This window comes from Capsicum annuum, chromosome 2, assembly GCF_002878395.1.
Source record: "Capsicum annuum cultivar UCD-10X-F1 chromosome 2, UCD10Xv1.1, whole genome shotgun sequence".
Taxonomy (NCBI): Eukaryota; Viridiplantae; Streptophyta; class Magnoliopsida; order Solanales; family Solanaceae; genus Capsicum; species Capsicum annuum.
This window is the reverse complement of record NC_061112.1, coordinates 121,418,748-121,438,681: the sequence shown is the minus strand read 5'-3', so window position 1 is coordinate 121,438,681 and position 19,934 is coordinate 121,418,748. Positions and strand designations below refer to the sequence as shown.

At 31.5% G+C, this 19,934-nt stretch overlaps 1 protein-coding gene across 4 annotated transcripts; it reads right to left on the bottom strand.

Annotated features, from left to right (window-relative positions):
- Positions 1-4,139: 4,139 nt before the first annotated feature.
- Positions 4,140-14,741, bottom strand: LOC107858066 (ABC transporter B family member 9-like). 4 transcript variants are annotated; one of them, XM_047406778.1, is made up of 12 exons: positions 14,489-14,741; positions 9,131-9,191; positions 8,574-8,788; positions 8,258-8,479; positions 7,934-8,172; positions 7,298-7,823; positions 6,905-7,178; positions 6,143-6,818; positions 5,836-6,064; positions 5,489-5,755; positions 5,151-5,414; positions 4,140-5,068 (listed from the first exon to the last, which is right to left on the bottom strand). In XM_047406778.1, the coding sequence occupies exons 1-12, from the start codon at positions 14,717-14,719 to the stop codon at positions 4,424-4,426; spliced, it is 3,849 nt and encodes a 1,282-aa protein (XP_047262734.1). In that variant the 5' UTR covers positions 14,720-14,741; the 3' UTR covers positions 4,140-4,423. The 4 variants fall into 4 exon arrangements, with proteins under 4 accessions (XP_047262734.1, XP_016558284.2, XP_047262733.1 ...); XM_016702798.2 differs by having other exon boundaries at positions 8,574-8,749; positions 9,137-9,191; XM_047406777.1 differs by lacking the exon at positions 14,489-14,741 and having other exon boundaries at positions 8,574-8,749; positions 9,137-9,326.
- Between the last annotated feature and the right edge of the window lie 5,193 nt (positions 14,742-19,934).

Sequence of the window (19,934 nt, the reverse complement as noted above, 5' to 3'; positions counted from 1 at the left end):
AAAAGACTAATTTTGAATACAAGTAAATCTAGCCATTTATTTTAAACAATATGTCAAATTCAAAGATAATTTTAGTGGAGTCCTCTCAAGACTTACATGAATATATAGGAAAGAAAAAATTAAAAGTGACTTCAGTGAGACATTCTCAATAGTTGGATGGCGACATAAGGAATTAACTCCTCTGAAGATAGTTTATTACATATTAATTGTTTAGAAAATTACATGTAATAGACTCAAATATGGGTGACTTTAGATATTTGATCTCAATAAGAAATATCTTTAAAGAATAACCTTTCTTACCTTTTAAGTAGTACAAGTACCATTTTGCTCATCTACACCTCAAATATATTTTTAAACTTTCATACTCATTTGTCTCTCAAATTTTATTTTTTATTATTTTTACTTTTTTTTATTTTTCCTTTAATTTTATTATTCTATTTCTTATTATTTTCATTTTTTATTTTTTCCTTTAATTTTATTATTCTATTTTTTATTATTTTCACTTTTTATTTTTTCCTTTAATTTTATTTTCATGTTTTAATTCATTTGTCTCAACCTTTATTTTTTTTATTTTTTTTCTCAAGCATTATCTATTTCTTTTTATTTTTTATTTTTTTAATTTATTTTTCTTTAACCTTTATTTTTCTTTTATTTTTGTTTTTTATCAGTTCTCTTTTTTTCCTTCATTTTTCACAAACTTTATTTTGATTTTTCTCAATTTTTTTAATTCTTCGCTTTTTTCTTAATCTTTATTTTTTTCTTTCCTTTTTTTCTCAATCTTTTTTTTTTATTTCTCTATTTTGTTTGATCGCTTTTTTCTTTTTTCTCAACTTAAACAAATTTAAGGGCATGGATTGTTGTTATGTAATCCATCTCCTTGTCGCCTATTCTTTATCTTGAGTCGGGGGTCTGTCGAAAATAGTCTCTCTACTTCTTCGAAGGTAGCGGTATGGACTGCGTACATCTTACCCTCTCCAGACCCCACTTTGTGGGAACACACTGGGTTTGTTGTTGTTGGATTGTTGTTACGAAGTTCTTTGAAAATTCTTGAGATAAGTCGTGTCTCTAAGGTGAGCGTTGTAGAATATCTCATAAATAAAGACATAACATGGTAGTGTCACCTCTTGCCCTTGAGGCATAATTTATTATTTGAAAGTCCTTAAGCTAAGTCTTGCCTCTAAGACAATAGTTGTAGAACATCCCATAAATGAAGACATAACGTGGTAGTGTCAACTCTTGCTCGTGGGGCATAATTTGTAGTTTGAAAGTCTTTGAGTTAAGTCTTATCTCTAAGGCAAGAGTTGTAGAACATCTCATAAATGAAGACAACGTGGTGGTGTCAACTCTTGCCCGTGGGGCATAATTTGTAGGTTGAAAGTCCTTGAACTAAGTCTTGCCTCTAAGACAATAGTTGTAGAACATCTCATAAATGAAAATATAACCTGGTAGAGTCAACTCTTGCCTGTGGGGCATAATTTGTAGCTTGAAAGTCCTTGAGCTAATTAAGTCTTGGCTCTAAGGCAATAGTTGTAGAACATCTCATAAATGAAAACATAACGTGGTAGAGTCAACTCTTGCCCATAGAGCATAATTTATTGTTTGACAGTCCTTGAGCTAAGTCTTGCCTCTAAGACAATAGTTGTAAAACATCTCATAAATGAAAACATAACATGGTAGAGTCAACTCTTTCCTGTGGGGCATAATTTGTAATTTGAAAGTCCTTGAGCTAAGTCTTGCCTCTAAGGCAATAATTGTAGAACATCTCATAAATAAAAACATAACATGGTAGAGTCAACCCTTGCCCGTGGGACATAATTTGTTGTTTGAAAGTCCTTGAGTTAAGTCTTGCATCTAAGACAATAGTTGTAGAACATCTCATAAATGAAAATATAACGTGATACAGTCAACCCTTGCCCATGGGACATAATTTATTGTTTGAAAGGCCCTGAGCTAAGTCTTGCCTCTAAGGTAAGAGTTATAAAACATCTCATAAATCAAAATACAATGTGGTAGTGTCAACTCTTGACCATGAAACATAACTTGTTGTTTGAAAGTCATAAGTCTTATCTCTATAATGTGGTAGTGTCAACTTATCCATGAAACGTAGCTTTTTTTTTTTTTAAGTCATAAGTCTTGCCTTTATAATGTGATAGTGTCAACTTTTGCTAATGAGATGTAACTTGATTGAAAGAAATCAAAAAAAAGAACAAAAATAATAAAAATTGCTAAAAAAGAAGAAAATAAAAAACATTAAAAAAATAAAAATCAAAGAAAATGTAGAAGTTGAGAGAGAATGAAAAAAAATAAAGGTTGATAAAATAAAAAAAAAAAGATTAAATAAAAATAAAGGTTGAAAATTTTAAAAAAAAAAAAAAATCAAATAAAAATATTATTTTTTTTTTATAAAAGTAGGCTTGAAGGGGAGCCTTGGAGTAACTAGTAAAATTGTTGCCATGTGACCAGAAGATCACAGATTTAAGTCTTGGAAATAGCCTCTGGCAGAAATGCAAGGTAAGACAGCGTACGATACACCTTAGTGGTGGGACCCTTCCCCGGACACCGTGCATAGCAGTAGCTTTAGTGCACCGGATTGCCTTTTTATAAAAGTAGACGTTGAAAGGTGTAAAGAAAAAAAAAAGGCAAGGATTGAGAAAAAACAAAAAGAACAAAAAAAAAAAGAGGAAAGAAATAATAAAAATTAAAGTAAAATAAAAAAAATTGAGAGAAAAAAAGGAAAAAAGTAAGGGTTGAAAAAAAATAAAAATAAAAAGAGAAAAAACATAAATGTTGAAAGATATAAATATGGAATTGTTATCCATTATAAGGATATTTATGTAATTTACTCCATTGATCAGGGACAATTTCATCCAAAAAAATTATTAGTAAAGGTTATTTTAAGAAAGCCTTTTTATTTGAGGCTAAAATTTAGAAAGTTATCCCAATTTAGGTCTATTCTTAGATTTATCCATAATTGTTTGATAGTATTTGCAAAGTAGCCAAGTTACATAATATAGTTAAAGTACAATCTTATTTACATAAATAACAAAATTTGATTCATCCTGAGGTTGAGACGAATTTTAATCATAACATTGAGACCAGCTAGATAAAGTTGAGATCTTTAAACATAAGATTGAGACCTATTAGATAAAATAGGGAAGGTGAGAGATTCAGATTGAAAAATGGATTGAATCACAGTTAAGTGAAAGTGATTTCTATTGATTGTTATGGCCACTTTTATTCAAGTTTAAAAAAAAAAAAAAAACACAGGTTTCTATGTTACACCTAGGAATAGAAGATCTCTATAGTCTATCTATATAGTCGGTATTTTTTGTTAAATAGTCTTTTCAAGTTTTCTTTTTAATTAAATAATTATAATTTTTTATTTTTTTTAGAAAAATGATCCATTTTTTAGATAGATCTATTATCTATCCGACCGATATATAGACAGATCAATTATCAATTCGATAAATCGTTTATCGATCCGACCTATTTATGACACATCGATTATCAATCCGACAGATCAATTATCGGATCCGACCTATATATGGACAGACTGATTATCAATCCGACCGATGAGAAAATAGAAGTAGGTCATTTGACTAATTGGAAACTTGAAGAGGCTTAATAACTAAATTTTCTCTATATAGTCTGCTTAAGCTACAGAAACAGCAGGTATTAATACAAAAGAGAAACCTTTGCAAACAAGAAAACTTCAGATAGAGCAATTTAAAGCACAAAAAGGCAAAATATAGTTGATTAAAAGCACAACAGTTATCCCCCAAACTTATAAATGATTAACAAACATATATGCAAGTGGGAGAATGTTGATATTCATGCAAAGGGAAGAATTCACAGATTGACTTGTTGGTGGAATGCAAAGTAACACGTTTGTAGGAGATAGACGAAGGGCAACTTAGGAGAGAGTTACATTAACGTGAGCTACAACCCAACAACCAAAGGTAAGATCACCACAATATTTATAAAGCAAACAACACCGATAGGTGTGTACTACATGTCTATCGAATTGTAGGATGAAAGACTCACTCGTGGTTAGATAGCATAAATGAAATTGGAAAACATACATGGCTACACAGGGAGTTCATACAATTACAAGCCTTACAAGAAAATTCAGAACTTACAGAAGGACGAGAATTTGCATTCACCGTATTATGTATAAACAAACCAAACACAGAGTTGATTTCATGTCGCCTAGCTTTTTTATCCTCATATGCTTTTTCAAAGTTTTGATCAGTTTTTTATAATTTGGCATTTCAACATCAATTTTCTAACAGTGATTAATATGTGCATTGCAGAATTATAAATGTAAAAAAGAGGACATACGTTACGGATGCTAAATGCACTGCACAGAGACACTATCCAAGTTTTGATCCCATGATGAAGAAAGTGATCCTGATTTCAGTAATCAGGCTGAAGTCATACTCAATGCTACTAAGGATGCATAAACTCCATCTTCTATATTCATAAGAACATCATGTCTTCCTTTCTCAACAATCACTCCATTCTTCATCACAGCAATGATATCAGCCCCTCTAATTGTGGTTAAGCGATGAGCTACAACCACGGTTGTCCTATTTACCATTATTCCATCCAATGCTTCTTGTACTATGCGCTCTGATTCTGCATCTAATGCACTTGTTGCCTCGTCCAGCAAAAGGATCTTTGGGTCCTTCAATATTGCTCGTGCAATAGCTATTCTTTGCTTTTGTCCACCAGATAATTGTATCCCTCTTTCCCCAACCTCTGTATCAAATCCTTGAGGCAGTGAGGATATAAAGTTGTGTGCATTTGCTGATTTTGCTGCTTGAACGATCTCTTCTTCTGTTGCTTTCCCTTGTCTGCTGTAGGCAATGTTGTCACGAATTGTCTCGTTAAATAATACTGGTTCTTGACTCAGCAGGCCCATTTGATGCCTTAGCCAACTCAACTTGAATTGTTTGATTTCCACACCATCCAAATGTATTTCTCCTGATTGAGGATTATAGAACCTCTCTATTAGGCTAATGACAGTTGATTTCCCGCTTCCACTCTCCCCCACCAGAGCAACAGTCTACAAAGAGGCGAACACCAAAAGTTTAGGTCATTCTAATAAAAGATGTACATCATAATGTAGAGTGAGTACTTGAAAGTACCTTTCCAAAAGGGATAGTTAAACATAAATCCTTGAAGATTTGGACATCCGGGCGAGTTGGATACCTGAAACTCACATGTTTGAGTTCAATATCTCCACGAACAAAAGCTAGAGTAGTGCCAACATCAGAACTTGAGTCAATCTTGGATTTTCTATCAAGAATGTCAAATATAGAAGCTATAGAATCTTTGGCTTTGTTAACATTTGGAGCAATTCCAGTACTTTGAGTAACTCCAACGGCTGCGAATGTCAATGCAAAGAAAACCTGCAATGTTAAAATTCTCTGTCAAAAACCAATATAGACAGACAGGAGAGAGAAAGAGAATCGTGTATTTTTACCTTAAAGACTTGGCCAAATGTAGCTAACCTATGTTCGATTAGGACAGATCCAATGAAGAAACAAAAGCCAATCGTACAGTAGAGTGTAAAAGAACCAAAACCTAAGCTTGCTCCACTGACAATTCCGATCTTTACTCCTTTCATCATTGGGCCTTCACATTTCTTTAGGTACATGTCCATCACTTTTTCTTCTGCACAGAATGACGTCACTGTTCTAATACTACCAACAGCATCATTTGCTATTTGACTAGCTTCTTCATACATCACCTGAAAAAATGAGCAAAACCCTTCATAATATAGTTCAACCACCTTATGAAAGTTTATGAAATATAACAACTAACAAGAACCTTAGCATCAGCACTATAGCCTTCATACAACTTGGCCGGTAAAAATCCTGGCACACAAATTAAGGGTAATACAAGAAGAATGATAATCGCTAGAATCCAATTAGCAGTGAAGGCTATCATGAGACCGCCTAATGCAGTTGCCGTGCTTTGTACAGTAAGTGCCAAAGCATCACCCACAAGTGTCCTGACTGTAGAAGCATCAGTTGATAACCTTGCACCTACTGCACCACTGCATTCAATAAAATTCCACGTTTTAGCATATGTCACCCTGCAGGGAGAATTTAATGACAATCACAAGTTCACAGACCTTGAATTTGCAGGGTCATCAAACCAGCTGATTTCTTGGTGGACTACTTTCTTAAATGTCAAAGAACGGATTCTCTCGATCAATTTCCCCCCTGCAACTCCAAATAAATAATTCTCGAAAGGTACAACCAGAAAAGTTACCACACCGAGGCCAAAGAACATGAGTCCCCAGAATCTCGATTCATTTCGCAACTTATGTGGAGGGTTAAAGAAGGATTTAATGGCCTCTGACAGCAAGAGCCCAAATAAGGGCATTAGTAGGCCATGAATAATTGCAGCCAATGATCCAAGTAGTACATATGGAAACTCAGGTTTGTTTAGTTCAGCAAGCCGCCTAATAGGAACTTTATTTCGATTCTTTAAACTTTGCTCATCATCTTTTTTCTTATCCGCATCTCCTGTTGCAGCTTCATGAATATCAGTCGTCCCCCGACTAGGATAGCTGAGTGTGAAGGAATGTCTAGAGGATCCATGGCTTGTTGATTGCTTCACTGCTGACAATTGCTGGCTTGATGACCTGGTCATGTTGTAGTCCAAATTCATGGTTGTATTTACCTTGTCAGGGTCCATATTTTTCATAATCATGTTATCATCTTCATAGCTTCCCATGCCTCCCTGCATTTGCATAAGCTGTGAATATGCCCCATTTGGATCTTGCATCAATTTATCGTGATTTCCTATTTTCATAATGAGAGTAAAGATGGTTATACCTATCTACAAAAGTAAGGCTTGATGAACATCTTTCTCCTTTTTGAATTATTACCTTGCTCTAGTAGTTTGCCAGCGTGCAGTACAGCTATAAGATCAGCATTTCTGATGGTTGTTAGACGATGAGCAACAACCACAGATGTTCTTTTCTCCATAACTTTCTCAAGTGCTTCTTGCACAATTTGCTCTGATTCAGCATCAAGTGCACTTGTAGCTTCATCGAGGAGTAGTATTTTTGGGTTCTTTAGAATAGCCCTTGCTATTGCCAGTCTTTGCTTTTGACCACCAGATAGTTGTGTTCCACGCTCACCTACCATAGTGTCTAGCCCCTATAGCTCCCCGAAACATGAAAAGGATGAATATCCGTACAAATATTTTAGTTTGTCCTTTGCCTATTAGCAGCTTACAGGAAGTGCAGATATAGATATTAAGGGAAAAAAATTATTACCTGGGGTAGTTTTTTAATGAAATTAGCAGCATTAGCAATCTCAATAGCTGTGTTAATCTCTTCTTCAGTAGCGTTTTCTTTACCATAACTGATATTCTCCTTTATGGTAGTTGCAAACAGGATAGGCTCCTGGCTTACTAATCCTATCTGCTGCCTGATCCATTTGAGTTGATATTTCTTCAAATTGACACCATCTATGAGTACTTCTCCAGCTTCAGGATCGTAGAATCTCTCCAATAAACTGATAATAGTTGACTTCCCGCTTCCACTTTCCCCAACCAAAGCTACAGTTTTGCCACTAGGAACAACAAGTGATAATCCACTAAATATTTGCACATCTAGCCTGGATGGATATCTAAAATACACATCTTTAAGCTCAATTTCACCCTCGATGTGTTCCAACACAACCCCACTCACGTCAGATGCGTCAATCAAAGGTTTTCTGTTGATTGTCTCAAACATTTTGTAAGCTGCAGCCTGTCCTGCTGCAAATGCATTCAATGAAGGTGTAGTTTGGCCTAGTGACCTGCAAATCATTAAGAAAACAAGCCAAAGATTTCACACTTCTTAGCCTACACTAATTATCCAGTGAGACAAATCTAAGAAGCTTTAAACAGACAGAACTTTTACACTTACATTCCACCGATCATTATAGCCATGAGAACATTGATGACATCTCCACCATGATAACCTTTCTCTATTACCATTTTAGAACCATACCAAATGGCAAGTCCATAAGTAGATAAAAGAACGAGTAAGAATGTACCAAGTCCAACTCCTGAAACAAGTCCTTGTTGGACAGTAAAAGCATAGGCAATTTTTAGTGTGTTGTCGTACTTATTTATCGCCAGCTTCTCTCCATTGAATGCTGCAACCTAAAGATAATTGTGACTTTGATTAAAATTAATAAGTCTATTGCTAAATTATATAGAAAGATTTCGGACTGTGCTGAGGCTTTACTGTTCTGATTGCTCCAATAGTTTGCTCAACTACATTTCCAGCTTTTGCATAAGCAATCTGTCCGCGGCTTGACATGTTGGACATGATCAATGCCATGGCTCCTCCAGCAATGACAAGAGCAGGAATGCAAGAAACCAAGACTAGTGAGAGAAGCCATCCCTTTGAGAAGGCGATTATGAAGCCTCCAACGAATGTCGAGAGAAGCTTAACAAACTTCCCAACCTGCAATCAATCAACACAAGATTATTTTTTGTTGGGTTATTAAGCAAAGTTAAAGCATCTCGTTAGTACAGAGCTAGTTAGTAGAGAACTGCACCTTATCACCCAAGGCATCTTGAATGAGAATAGTATCTCCAGACATTCTTCCAATGACTTCTCCAGTTGTTGTTTCAGTGTCAAAGAAGGCAATGTCCTGCCTCAATATTGTCTTCAAGTAGAGTCCCCGAATTCGAGTCGCTTGTCTCTCTCCAGTGACCATCCAACATGACATCTCTGTAATACTAATATTTATTGGTAAGCTTACGCATTTTGCTTCTATTTCAATAGTACAAGAACACAAATTTAGGCTGTTCTTATTTCTTGTCTGGTTCTTTTACCCTGTCCTGATCTAATGCTACACTCTTGGGAAGTTATCTACACTTTCTAGCACTGTACCTGTTGGATAACTATCATCACAAATTCATATGTTAGATCCTAGATATAAGTTAACCCAAATACAACCTAGCTATTTTAGGGTCAATTTTCAGGAATCTGTTATAAAATTCAAAATATTATACTATTATGTTTGATAGTTTAGTTGATTAGAAGGCTTAAATTTACTCTGCCACGTAAAGAAAATGAATTTAGAATACTCAAAAATGAATTAGTGTACACACTTACGTAAAAAGCAAGCAATGGCCGACGCAATAGCGAGATAGACATAGTAAATGGCAACCTGAAATGAAAATAAAATTAAACTGCCTATTTACATACAAACAAATATTTGTAAAAACCAAAATCAATTTAGAGTTGTCTTCTTTAAGTAAACAGAATAGTAGAATGTTCAGCTGATTGCGCAATTATGTATCTACTCTCTCCAAAACAGACTAGTAGAATCAATCTATAACAATTCTGTTTCTTAAAGGATGGTGCGTCACCCTTTTTTCACTAGAATATTTTAGACTCCGTTTGGATTGCTGTTACAAAACTACTTATTTGAGAAATATTTTTATAAAATAGCTTTTTAAAAAAGTACTTTTAACAAACAAAAAAATTATTTGGTAAATTCATTTGAAAAGTGCTTTTGATAAATAAATTGTGTTTGAATAATTTTTTTAAAGAAGTGTTTTCTTGAGCCAAATAATCAAAAAGGACATGTATTAATATACTTTTACTACTGAAATCAATTTATAGAGAATATTGTTTTAAAATATCTATTATAATTTTCTTAATTAAAATTTTATTTTTATTTAATTAAATATCATTATTAATGATATTTTTAGATTTATTTAAAGAAAATGAGTGAAAAAAATATATATAAATCAGAAAATAAAAAATATAGATTTATTTTATTTGTAGGGAAAAGGCTCAAATATGCCACTGAACTATCAGAAATGACTCATTTATGTCATCCGTTAAAAGTTGAGCTCATTTATGCCATCACCGTTACAAAATTGGCTCATCCATGTCATTACTTTTTAACAACCGATTTTTAAAAACAGCCTTGCCACGTGGCAGCTTATTAGAGGGCCACGTCATTTTTATTTTATTTAAAAAAAAAATCTTTTTAAAATTTTTTTTGATCCATTAAAAAGAATCCACCCAATTTTTTGATCCATTAAAAATTAATTTGATCTATACTTTTAAAATTTGATTAATTTTTCATGATCAAAAAAGTATTTAAAGAATTTTTTTTTTTTTAAATCTACTACTAAAATTTATAATCAAACGCTATGCTAATTAAGCATATAGTATGTCTTAACATACATGAAATATTTTGTCAGCCGAATGTAAGTAACTTTTTAGTTTTTTTATTTTTTTATTAAGCATAGAATGGCATCATCAGCATTAGGGGCGGCTCAAGCAAATTTATAACCTAGGGCAAAAATCAAACGGAGGCCTTGCGTTTTATTTTTCTATATAAATTTTTTCTTTTTTCTATAAATAGTATTTAATATATTTCTTAAAATTTGTAATTTATTATTACTAAACAAAAATAGGTCCCTCAAGTTTTGGGGTCTTAGGCGGCCGCCTTTTCTCCAAAAGGGTTGAGCCGCCCCTAATCAGCATTCAACATTTGTACGTAACACTTTATGCATCATCATTTATCATTGCAAAAACAGGAAGGCGACAACATGCCAACATATATAGTATATGTAGAGTTGGCAAAATGAGAAGATAACTATTAATAATATAATAATAATATTTGATGTTTATATATCCCTTCAGTTACAACTGAGAAATGACAAAAGCTTTAGTTAACGTGAATCTTTTAAAAAAAAATAAAAATAAAGTGATAAAAAGCGTGGAGTGTATACTCTCTCCGTTCCCTTTTAGTTACTCACTCGTCAATTAAAATAGTTATTTTATTATAATATATTTATTAAATGATGTTTACTATTGTATTTGAAATTAATTTGAAGAAAAAAATAATTAATATTAAAGGTAAAATATGAAAACAATCTTAATATGTCAAAAATGACAAAAAAAATGAATCGAACGAGAATGTTTTAAGAATATATTCATGAAAAATTAATCAAATTTTAAAAGCATAGATCAAACTAATTTTCAATGGATCAAAAAGTTGTGTGGATTCTTTTTAATGGATCAATTTTTTTCTTTTTTTAAAAAATTAAAAAAATTAATTTTTTTTTTAAAATGACGTGGCCCTCTAATAAATTGCCACGTGGCAAGGCTATTTTTAAAAACTATCTGTTAAAAAGTAAAGGTATGGATGGGCCCGTTTTGTAACGGCGGTGGCATGAATGAGCCCAACTTTTAACGGATGGCATAAATGAGTTATTTCTGATAGTTTAGTGGCATATTTGAGCCTTTTCCCTTAATTATATATATAAGTAGAATCAATCTATAACAATTCTGTTTCTTAAAGGATGGTGCGTCACCCTTTTTTCACTAGAATATTTTAGAGTCCGTTTGGATTGCTGTTACAAAATTACTTATTTGAGAAACATTTTTATAAAAAAGTTTTTTAAAAAAGTGCTTTTGAAAAAAAAATAATTTGTATTGGATAAATTCATTTGAAAAGTGTTTTTGATAAACAGATTGTGTTTGAATAATCTTTTTAAAAAAGTGTTTTTTTGAGCCACATGACCAAAAAGGACATGTATTAATAGACTTTTACTACAAAAATCAATTTATAAAGAATACTTATTTTAAATATCTATTATAATATTCTTAATTAAAACTTCATTTTTATTTAATTAAATATCATTATTAATGACATTTTAGATTTATTTAAAGAAAATGAGTGAAAAAAATATATAAATCAGAAAATAAAATAAAGAATTATGATGTAAATATGAAGTATAAAATTTTAAAATCAAACTTATAAGATATGTTAATTAATTAATATATAGATAGATAGATAGATAGATAGATAGATAGATAGATAGATAGATAGATAGATATAGAGAGAGAGAGAGAGAGAGATAGATAGATAGATAGATAGATATACATACATACATATATATACATGTATATGTATATATGTGTGTGTGTGATAGAGATATTTTTTTCATAAAAAAATAATTTCCTACTTCTGCTTCTGCTTTTTTTGAAAAACAAAAATTTTCTGCTTCGTAGAAACAGAAAAACTGCTTCTACTTCTTTTTTAAAACACTTTTGCCAATTTACCAAACACCCTTCTTTTAAAAAAAAAAGTATTTTTTTTCTTAAAAATAACTACTTTTTGAGATAAATAAGCAATCCTAAATAAGCACTTAGAGCCCGTTTGGGATTGCTGTTACAAAACTGCTTATTTAAGAAACACTTTTATAAAATAGCTTTTCAAAAAAGTGTTTTTGAAAAAAGCAATTTGTGTTTGGTAAATTCATTTGAAAAATACTTTTGATAAACAGATTATGTTTGGATAATCTTTTCAAGAAGTGCTTTTTTGAGACAAATAACCAAAAAGGACATGTATCAATAGACTTTTACTACTAAAATACAATTTATAGAGAAAATTTATTGAAAATATCTATTATAATATTTTTAATTAAAATTTTATTTTATTTAATTATAACGTACTCTAAAATTTTCAATCAATATTTATATACATAAATATATTAAAAATATTAATAATGATATATTACTTAAATAATTTAAATATCACTTTAAAATATCAAACAAAAATAAATATAAAAATTATTTCATAAATTAAGTCATTATTTATGAAAAATTAACGACAAAAATAATTAGTCCTTCATACATCACAAAATTCTCAATGATTTTATCCCTAATTTTATTCTGCAATATCTCCATACTGGTAGAAGATTTGTCTTGTATTTCTGAAGGTATACCAGAAGGCTCATCTCATTCTTCATATATGCAAACTACATGGTAACAAATATGTCACCTTTCATGAATTATTTATTTAAAATTAAATATTCGAAAAAAAATTTACAAGTGCTGTCAAAATATCATTTATTCTTGTAACGTGATTCATCTGTCATTTGTTATCATTAATAATAAAAAATAAAAAGTTATATATTCTTCGGATCATCATCAATAATTTTTTAAAATTTATTTAAAGAAAATGAGTGAAAATAAAATAATAATATATAAATTATATAATGTAAATATGAAGTATAAAATATTAAAATCAAACTTTAATCATACGTATAAGATATGTTAATTCTTTATTTTATTTATATATATATATATATATATATATATTAGTGTGTGTGAGAGAGAGATGAGCTTTCATATTATTTTGTTTTTATATATATTAGTGTGTGTGAGAGAGAGAGTGAGTGATAGGGATATTTTAGTCATAAAGAAAGTGATTTTCTGCTTCTGCTTCTGCTTCTGTTTTTTTTTTCAAGCAAAAATTTTCTGCTTCTTTCAGAAGCAAGAAAACTGCTTTTGCTTTTTTAAAAAACACTTTTGCAAGTTTACCAAACACCTTTCTTTGAAAAAAAAAGTATTTTTTTCTCAAAATAATTATTTTTCTTTGGGAAATAAGCAATCCCAAATAGACGCTTAGAGCCCATTTGAGATTGTTGTTACAAAACTGCTTATTTGAGAAATACTTTTATAAAATAACTTTTCAAAAAAGTGTTTTTAAAAAAAAATGATTTGTGTTTGATAAATTCATTTGACAAGTGTTTTTGAAAAACAGATTGTGTTTGGATAATCTTTTTCAAGAAGTGTTTTTTTGAGCCACATGACCAAAAAGGACATGTAACAATAGACTTTTACTACTAAAATCAATTTATAGAGAATATTTATTTTAAATAGCTATTATAATATTTTTCATTAAAATTTTATTTTTATATAATTAAATATCGTCATTAATAATAATTTCAGATTTATTTAAATAAAATAAGTGAAAAAAATAATATATAAATCATAAAATAAAGAATTATGATGTAAATATGAAGTTTAAAATTTTAAAATCAAATTTATAAGATATGTTAATTAATTAATAAGCTCTGTCTATATATATGTGTATATATGCATACATATAGAGAGAGAGAGATAGAGAGAGAGAGATAATATGTGTGTGTGATAAAAACATTTTTATTATAAAAAGATAATTTCCTGCTTCTACTTTTTTAAAAAAATAGATATTTTCTGCTTCTGTTTCAGAAGCAGAAAAACTGGAACATTTGTGCACCTCTTCAATGAGAAAAGAGAATATTTTAAAGTAGCTCATGGATATCTCTAAGAGTAAAATGAAAATAGAAAAGGATGAGAAGGAAAAAACAAGTTTATGCGTTTGTGTTTATAAGAACCTTCTATATCAAATCTTAATTCGGTTGGAGTCAAAAATTTGACGAAAAATGTGAAATTTTTCTTTACATGTGTTAAAAGTGTATAAAATTAAATATACAATACAATAGTTAATATACCACATAATTTTTCAGCAAAGAATATGCATTGAACCACTCTTCGCCTGAATTGACTCCGCTCAAAAATACAATATATTAAATATAGGAACTAGAATTACAATAATACTATAAGAAAAATTATATCTTCAGTTCATATTACTTAAACTCAAAAAGGTAGTACCTTTGAGACTTTATGAAGAACCTCATTGGAAGATGAAGGAGTACCAAAAGAATTAATAATTTGGCCAAAAATGAGTGTCATTAAAGGTTGAGTTAATCCTTCACCAATGGCTCCAATAGTTCCAATGGTCATTAGTGCAATATCAACTCTATGTGCAAAACTAAATAATTTGTAGAATGCAACTTTCTCATCTCCTTTAATTGTTGATGATTTTTCTCCATTATCATCCATTTCTTGAATATATATTCTTGGAGGGAATATAGAAAATCAGAGGGGGAAACCAACTTCTCCCTCTCTACTTTGTTCAAGAAATATGTGCACTTCAATAGAGTTCTTTAAAAAGAACAAGCAATGCAGTGGAAATTATATACTCCATTTATTTTTTACTTGTAAAATATTGATTTGTTATATCTTTGAAGACCAATAAATAAAATAATAATTTTATCATATCACCTTTTAAATATAATAAACTCTATGCTTTAAAAATATTTACGGTTAATAACAAGAATAAATTAGAAAATAAGTAATAAATTATCTCTTAATTTTTAAAATTGAACATCTAAAATTAATTTTAGTACAACTGACAAGTAAAAAAATAACGGTGGAAGCACTGGTTAGCAGGATGTTCCAATTTTTGACGCCACATATTCAGATAGTTTCATGTTCATATAAAATTTAAAAATGATGTCTATCTTATATATACTATAGTACTTTCCGTCCCTTTTAGTTGTCTACGAAATCATAGAATAAAATAAAATATCTTTTTATTAATTTACTTGTGTGTCTCCTTCAATATGTTTAGTATGTGTCTTGTTCTATGTAATCAAATACTATTATGCTACTTTCTAGAACAATTATGGATGTGATGTATTCGTCACAACACAACAGCAATGGTATCAGTCCCTTTGATTAGCTAATTAGCTACTGCCACATAGCTAATTATTGGGTTTAATTGGTGTAAATGGAAAATGGAGGGACACAATCTTTGAGCAAAAGACATATTGTTTAGGAAAAGGTGTGACTGTTCAGATAATTGTGTCTGTTCAGAAAAAGACACAATGTTTCGAATGAACAGACATGACTCTTCCAAAGGATACACCTTTTAAGTGAACCATTGCCACCTTTCAGAAGAGGCATCTGATAGCTATATAAACCTGCTTTCATCCACAGGTTTAGAAATGAATGAAAAATTTTCTGAAATAAAAACTCTTCTTGTCTTCAAAACATTCTTTGTAATCAATCAAATCGTTGAGTGAGTTCGACGAATCCAACTATTTGAGATACCACTATAGTTGGATTGAAAGTCATTTTATCCTAGGAGGAAGATTCCAAAACCTCGGGTACAGTGAGGGGAATTATTCCGTAAGGACACTCCGTGAAGTCGGGGGACTTGGCTTTATATTTCTGTTTCATCTTAATTTCTAAAAAAATGAAGCACACTTCTTAGAAAGATCACTTTGATCTAGCGTTGAGGGTGTTTTTGTACTTCATAGTGTTCTTGTTTTAAACTTGAACTAGTGTTGAAGTTGTGTCTAAATACAAATTCTTGTACCCGAAAACACCATAAAATAACAATCTTAAGGAATAACTTGCAGAATCTGTATTGCTTGTTTTTTGAGATTAAAGTTTTAAGCTTTCTACTCCGTTTGAACTTAGCTAGTGATTCGAAGACATAAAATCTTCATCACAGGTTAAAGATCACTCGATTGACGATTGGAAGTCATAAAATCTTTATTGTTAACTAGAAACAAAAAGAAGAGTTTAAAGTTGCTTAACTTTATAAATAGTATTCTGAAAATACTAAATTTTATTGTCTTGTGGTGACAGGAAAAATGATTAATGAAAGTCAAATGCAAGATGCGGCTACTACTGTGGGGACAACTAGTATTGCCTCAACAAGTCGAGCAAATGCTCCGCAATCAATGGCACCTGCGGAGAAACTCAAAAAATTTGCAGGCATTGACTTTAAGTGATGGCAGCAAAAGATGTTCTTTTACCTCACCACTCTATGCCTTCAAAGGTTCACTAGTGAGGATGCTCCTGAGGTGCCCGAGGAAACCTCGGACAAAGAGCATTTCATGATTGTAAAGGCTTGGAAGTACTCAAACTTCCTTTGCAGGAATTATATCTTGAGTGGCCTCCAAGACGACCTCTATAATATTTACAGTGGAACTAAGACATCGAAGAAATTGTGGGGGCACTAACGGAAATACAAGACAAAGGATGCGAGAATTAAGAAATTCTTTGTTGCAAGGTTTCTGAACTTTAAAAGTATAGATAGCAAATCGGTTGTCTCTCAAGTTTAGGAATTGCAAGTAATCATCCATGATCTCTTAGTAGAAGGTATATCTTTGAAAAATACATTAGTTGAACAAATTGAAAATGTACTTCATACTCACATAAAAATTTTTATAGATTTGATTGTGAATGATGCATTTCAAGTAGCAGCGATCATTGAGAAGCTACCACCTATGTGGAAAAACTTCAAAAACTACTTGAAGCACAAACGCAAGGATATAACTGTCGAAGATTTTATTATCCGACTGCGTATTGAAGAGGATGATAAGGCTGCCTAGAGAAGTTCAAAAGGGAATTCTACAATTAATGGAGAACATATTGTAGAAGATGACCAAAACAATTCTAAGAAAAGAAAGAAAGTTGAACAAAGAAGCAATCAACCCAAGAAGAAATTCAAGGAAAAGTGCTTCAACTGTGGCAAAATTGACCATAAGTCCACAGATTATCGTGCCCCTAAGAAAGGCAAGAAAAAGGACCAAGCTAATATGGTTGAGTCCAACAAAGAATATGATGATCTGTGTGTTATGTTCTTAGATTGCAACTTGGTGGGAAATCCTCGAGAATGGTGGATGGATTCTGGTGCCACCCGTCATGTGTGTGCCAACAAAGAGTTATTTTTGTAATTCACTCCAGCTCAAGTAGAAGAAATGATCCACATGGCTAACTCCACTACGACTAAGGTAGAAGGAACAGGAAAAGTGGGCTTGAAAATGACTTCAGGAAAGGTCTTGATACTTAACAATATCTTGTACGTTCTGGAGTTATGTAGGAACTTGATTTCTGTTTCACTTCTAGACAAGAACGGATTCAAATGTGTAACCGTTTTTGAAAAAATTGTAATTAGCAAAGGAGAAGTGTATGTAGGAAAAGACTATCTCACCGAGGGCCTTTATAAGATGAATGTAATGAATGTTGAAATCAATAAAAGTTCAAATTTTCTTACTTTCTTGAGTCTTATAATTTGTGGCATGAACGTTTAGGCCATGTTAATTACAAAATATTACAAAAATTGATTAACTTATAGGTTTTTCCAAACTTTGAATGCAATAAATCAAAGTGTCAAATGTGTGTGGAATCAAAGTATGCAAAGAATCCTTATAAGTCCATTGAAAGGAATTTCAATCCTTTAGACTTAGTACATACTGACATTTGTGATATGAAGTCAACACCATCATGTGGTAGAAAAAAGTATTTCATAACTTTTATTGACGATTGCACTAGATATTGTTATGTCTACTTGCTAAATAGTAAGGATGAAGCAATAGATGTATTTAGGCAATACAAAACTGAAGTAGAAAATCAGTTAGAGAAAAAGATAAAAATAATAAGAAGTGGTAGGGGCGGAGAATATGAATCTCATTTCATCGAAGTATGTGTAAAGAATGAAATTGTCTATCAAACTACAACCCCATATTTACCTCAATCTAATGAAATTACAGAAAGGAAAAACTAAATTTTGAAGGAAATGATGAATGTCTTACTTATAAGTTCCGATTTACCACAAAACTTGTGGGTGGAGACTATCTTTACAATCAATCTTACACTCAATAGAGTTCCCCATAGTAAGACACAATCAATTCCTTATGGGAAATGGAAAGAAAGGAAACTCAACTTGAAATATTTCAAAGTGTGGGGGTGTCTAGTAAAGGCCCAAGTTCCTATGCCTAAAAGGGTTAAGATAGGACCTAAGACTATGGACTGTGTATTCATAGGATATGATAAAAGTAGTAAAGCATGTCGTTTTTGGTTCATAAATCTGAACATTCGGATATAAATGAAAATAAAGTAATTGAATCAGATAATGCTGAATTCTTTGAAAACATTTACCCGTATAATACTAGACAAGAACAGTCTAGTGGAGGATCTAAACAATCTCGAGATGAACCAAGTGAGAATGTACATAATGAAGAGAATCCAAGGTGTAGTACACGTCAAAGAACTTCTACTACGTTTGGATCAGATTTTGTAATATTTCTCTTAGAAAATGAGCCTCAAACATTTAAAGAATTGATGTCGTCTTCGGACTCATCCTTTTGGAAAAAGGCAGTCAATAGTAAGATTGATTCAATCTTAAGCAACCATACGTGGGAATTGGTTGATATTCCTCCAGAAAATAAACCTTTAGGTTCTAAATGGATCTTCAAAAGGAAAATAAAAGCAGATGTTACTATTGACAAATACAAGGCAAGATTTGTAGTAAAAGGCTTTAAACAAAAAGAATGCCTTGATTACTTTGATACATACTCGCCAGTAACAAGTATAACATCGATTCGAATGTTAATTACCTTGACGGCAATATATGGTCTTGAAATCCATCAAATGGATGTAAAAACCGCATTCTTAAATGGAGAATTGGAGGAAGAAATTTATATGGAACAACCTGAGAGTTTTGTGGTTCCAGGAAAGAAGAATAAGGTGTGTAAACTTATTAAGTCGTTGTATGGACTAAAGAAGGCACCTAAACAATGTCATGCAAATTTGACCAAACCATGTTGACAAACGGGTTCAAGATAAATGAATGTGATAAATGTGTTTACATTAAAGACACTTCGAATCACCAAGACATTGTTTGATTATATGTGGATGATATGTTGATCATCAGTAGAGACATTTCTGACATAAATGCAACGAAACGAATGCTAGAGAGCAAGTTTGATATGAAAGACCTCGGAGTTGCGGATGTGATCTTAGGTATAAGAATCCATAGAACTCCACAAGGTTTGGCACTGTTACACTCTTATTATATCGAAAATGTGCTTGACAAATTCAAGTATATGGAATTCGGTATTGCCAAGACTCCACTGGATGTGAGCTTTGCACTTCGAAAGAATAAAGGTGAAAATGACTCACAATTGGAGTATGCAAGAGTATTAAGATGTTTAATGTATATAATAAATTGTACACGACCATACATAGCATGCACTATTAGTAAGTTGAGTCGGTACACAAGTAATCCCAACAAAACTCATTGGATGACAATGAAAAGAGTTTTGGGGTATCTAAAATACACTCAAAACTATGTCTTGCATTATAATAAATATCCTGCGGTACTTGAAGGATATAGTGATTCAAATTGGATCACCGAATCGAACGAAGTAAAATCCACAAGTGGATATTATTTACTATCGGTGGAGGAGTAGTTTCTTGG

Coding starts and splice junctions, on each gene's coding strand:
- LOC107858066 (XM_047406778.1), bottom strand. CDS start 14,719: ATGGATGATAATGGAGAAAAATCATCAACAATTAAAGGAGATGAGAAA. Junction 6,065..6,142: donor GATGACCCTGCAAATTCAAG/GTCTGTGAACTT, acceptor TATTGAATGCAG/TGGTGCAGTAGGTGCAAGGT. Junction 5,069..5,150: donor TAACTATCCCTTTTGGAAAG/GTACTTTCAAGT, acceptor GCCTCTTTGTAG/ACTGTTGCTCTGGTGGGGGA.